The sequence below is a fragment of the Toxotes jaculatrix genome, chromosome 12 (genome assembly GCF_017976425.1).
Source record: "Toxotes jaculatrix isolate fToxJac2 chromosome 12, fToxJac2.pri, whole genome shotgun sequence".
In the NCBI taxonomy this organism is placed as follows: domain Eukaryota; kingdom Metazoa; phylum Chordata; class Actinopteri; family Toxotidae; genus Toxotes; species Toxotes jaculatrix.
The window spans coordinates 20,629,561-20,633,622 of record NC_054405.1 but is presented as its reverse complement, the minus strand read 5'-3'; the positions used below and the strand labels follow the sequence as shown (position 1 = coordinate 20,633,622).

General features: G+C 41.2%; 1 protein-coding gene across 1 annotated transcript; it reads left to right on the top strand.

The window, feature by feature from the left end:
* The first annotated feature begins 1,952 nt into the window (after window positions 1-1,952).
* Window positions 1,953-4,007, top strand: zar1l (zygote arrest 1-like). The gene is made up of 4 exons (XM_041051906.1): window positions 1,953-2,543; window positions 3,165-3,257; window positions 3,356-3,430; window positions 3,592-4,007. Exons 1-4 carry the CDS (start codon window positions 1,971-1,973, stop codon window positions 3,733-3,735), a joined length of 885 nt encoding a protein of 294 aa, XP_040907840.1. The 5' UTR covers window positions 1,953-1,970; the 3' UTR covers window positions 3,736-4,007.
* Window positions 4,008-4,062: the final 55 nt, after the last annotated feature.

The following is a 4,062-nucleotide window of genomic DNA, read 5'->3' as shown; positions in this document are numbered from 1 at the left end:
TCCAAAATGGCGCCAATATGTGTAGATCCAGTGCCCATGGGTACGAATCATCAATGAGGGCACAGCGCCACCTATAGAGCGAGTACATGTAGGTCTACTGAGGCCTTCAGGTGATGCTCGTAACATCCTAGGACTTCATGTTAATAGTTACAAATTCATCTTTTTTTTAAAAATATCATTGAAATTTTGATTTGTTCTGTCATATTTTATTTAATTTAAAATTTATTGGCATTTTTACTAATGTGATCTATTTTGTAATATTGTCCTTAGATTATAATTTGACTCTGGAACTGATATTTATGTGTAAAAAAAAATTGTGTTATTAACCTACTCTATAAATAAAGTTGTCCATAGCATTTCGATCGCATTTTGTTTTCCCAGAGCTGCTCAGAATGTGGATTATAATAGGTATGTTTTCACTTATGACTGGTTTGGTAGGCTATCTTAAAAATAAAAACAAATAAACAAAAAACTATTAAAACATTAGTTTCTTTGTATTACGTAAAGTGAGCAACGCCGTCCAATCCTTGTGGTGCAAAATAAGGAGAAGAAATGACTCAAGTAACACATATTCATACAAAAATGTGCAAGTAAACACTATGGCCTGTGGGTTAAGCTGACACGGAATTAAATATGTAATAGTGCTTACAAAAAAGCAACACAAATACACACTGCATTAATAAGTGCCATTCTGACACTTGCTTCTGCTGCCTTCTTGGGTTCTACGCTTTCGCTCTAAAACCGAGATAACAATCCGACAGCACATGAACGCAGCAGGAGGCCGTTTGAAATGAGGTCTTTTTTGTGCGAAAATGATCTCATAAATGAAATAGGGTCACAAAAACATAATGTTCTCATTAGGATGACATTCATGTTTCCTCTGTGTGAACTATATTTACAATCCATTAGCTGCTTCTCAATGGCGCTATTCATATTTTTTAAAGGTATAATGATGTTTTATCAAGTCATTTTGCCTCTATTCATGCAGCTTTTTCTCAGACACGTTTTAGGCTACTATGGAGCCATTCATTTTCCCCTTCCTTCCCTTGCCAACCTATTCATTTACATGGCACTTTCCCATGCAAGAACATCTGTTCCTCTTTAATGTTATCAGGGCATTTATTTTTTCCGCTTTCACTGATTTTCCCGAAAAAGCCACATGACAAACTAAAGAAAAAGATCCTCTTGCCAAACTGGTTCATAGAGCCCCAAACTAAAAGGGAAAGATGCCTCAAAGATTAGCTGCTTGCTTTGTCTTTTTATGATGGGTCCCTCATCAACATGAGCTATAGGGGGAGCTCCAATATAATGTTTCAGATTCGCACAGTATGCTGTACTGCATAAAAATAAGACATACATATTTAGCACATTCTGAGAGTGACATGTTTGACAGATTAGCGTTAAAGCACATTTTATTAAAGCTGCTGGAATGTGTGGGCACATTGGCTCTGGTTTCAACAGTGAACTTTTATTGCTAAAGGAATTATTTTCAGATTAATCATATTTTATGGGGAAAGAAAGAAGATAAAAAGGAAATGACGAAAAACATTTTAAATTAAAAGTTAGGCTACATGAAATTGTGATTAAATATAACTACAATTTAACATTTAATAGGAATCTTTCTTTTTTAAAATGACCCCCAAAAGCTATGGTACAACTAAACCCAGCATAGTCCGTGTTATACAGTGAATTGCACTTCATACACAGGCTCTATGCTTCTCATTATTCCTGAAGGAGCTCTTTGTGTCTCTGTGGGTCTGCAGCAAATTTAATGATCATACAGTATTTTATATGGGCATAGACCTTACCATTTTGAACCTGTTGTAGCTGAATAATACTTAGTATTTTTGTATATGGCAGCTCAATTAGAGTCTTCACACCCCCTGTTCTCAATTAACCAATTAGTGCTGCAAGAAGGCAAGTGAATAAATCTCAGCAGGAAGCACTTGGACTGGTTTCATGGCTCCAGGATGGAGGGGTTCCTGTCCACGTTTCCACCATACAACGTCTGCGGAAACCCGGTCTGCGCTCCCCCGGCTCAGGGCAGCAGCTGGGGAAAGCGAGAAGGCCGCTTCATGACCCCCCAAGGCCTCAACTACCTGGAGCTCTGCAAGGCCATCCTGTCCCAAGTCAACCCCAGTTTACCCCCTCCACTCAAGAAAGCTAACACGAGAGACTATGGCGTGCAGGTGAACGCCAAAGTGGATAAAATCGTCCAGTGCTCGCTGGGTCCCAAGACGCTGTTCGGCCTGGAAAGCGACCGTCCTGTCCCCCCCCAAAGCCCGGATCTGTTCAGGCCGGGCGGGAAGCCGCTGTACAACACACCGCCGCTGAGCAACCTGCGCTTCCTGAGGCCCGTCTCCATCTACTCACCGGTGTTTGACCGCAGGATCTTCCTGAGACAACTCGACGACGACGACGGGGGAAGTGAAGGAGAAGCTGCGCAAGCTGAGAAAGATGCTGAGGCGGATCAGAGCAGCGAGGACACAGTAAAGGACTTTAAGACAACTTTCCGCCAGTGTTCAAGGGGCTCCAACTTTCAGGTGAGTTTCTGTATCACCGCCCCCACCCATAGAGAAACAAGCTCTGCCTGGCAGCACTATGATAACCAGCTCTCTCTCCCAGTTAGAAACCTAATAAAGACCAAAGCTTGGCCCAAAGTGAATCTTTATTGGGCCCTTAGTCATGATTACCCTGCAAAACTTAGCCTTTAGGCCCCTATAGAGTTCCACTTTCCTCACACTCTCTCTACATATATTGGAAAATTACAGTATATGGATGTTGGGAGCTAATTTGATTAAGACATTATTTTAGCAATACAGAAGCACAAAACTGAAAACTAATTAAAGTCTTAAATCTGGAGTCATACAGACATGATCAAAATAAGCTGAAGAGAATAAAACTGAAAATTAATTAAAATTAATGGATACATACAAAATTGATCTTGCAACACACATTAAGCCTGGAGCTTTTGAGATTCTTTGTAATCCAGTCTTGTTTATGACCATGAAAGTTTTTGCCTTTCAGGCCCATTGTGTGTTCCCTGTATGAATGTTTCAGAAACTATGCCATAAAGATAGACCTACCCTCATCACAACATAATCTTGTGCTATGTCTCTGCACAAATGTTGGCAGAAAATTTCAGTTCTTGGTGTTAATTTCAGTTCCTGGAGCAGAGATATGGTTTTTTCCACTGCAAAAAGTGCAACATCCGGTGGGAGAGTGCTTACGTGTGGTGCATCTCTGGAACCAGTAAGGTAAGTGGTCCCTCCATTATTTACCACAATGTATGATTAAGACAAACTACCTCATGTTTACATCCGTAATACTAATTCAGTCATTTCTGTCTTGACAGGTGTACTACAAGCAGCTCTGCCGAAAGTGTCAGGTGGGATTTAACCCCTACAGAGTGGAGCCAATCCTGTGCAAGGTGCATTTACTTTTCTTGCTCAGAGAAGAAATGTTGCAACATCAGGTTTCTGAGGCTTTTTCAGTCTCTTAAAGTTTTAAAATATTCCACGACTGACTCATTCTGTTTTCTCTTCTCTTGCCTCTTCCATTCACATTCCTGTCTCCTCCCTTGTGTCTCAGGGTTGCTCTCAGACCTGCTGTACCTGTGAGAAGAAGCAGAGGCACATTAACATGAAGAGGCCTCACCGTCAGGACCTGTGTTGTCGCTGCAAGGGCATGAGGCTGTCCTGCGACGCCACCTACAGCTTCAAATACATTGTCTGAGCTCCCTGCGGTGCTCGTTTTCGTCTGGTTGTGTAGATCTGATGGCATTTGTTACCAAGGTTGAGGCCACGTCACTGTGTCGGCCGACATGTAGTGCCTGTACATGTCATGAATGAAAGTTGCCTCCAGTAACGGACTTGAAAAGATTCACTTATTCTCCAACCAGCGAGAAGCTGAATCTCTGGCAGTTTGAGGAAAACATCTCAGAAGGGGCTGTCTTTGTTTCCCTCCATTAATCCTGGAGCTCAACTAAACATGAAAACAATTTTTGCAAGAAGAAATAAAGTTTATGAAATAAACATATCGCACCTCAAATGTTAAATTCTT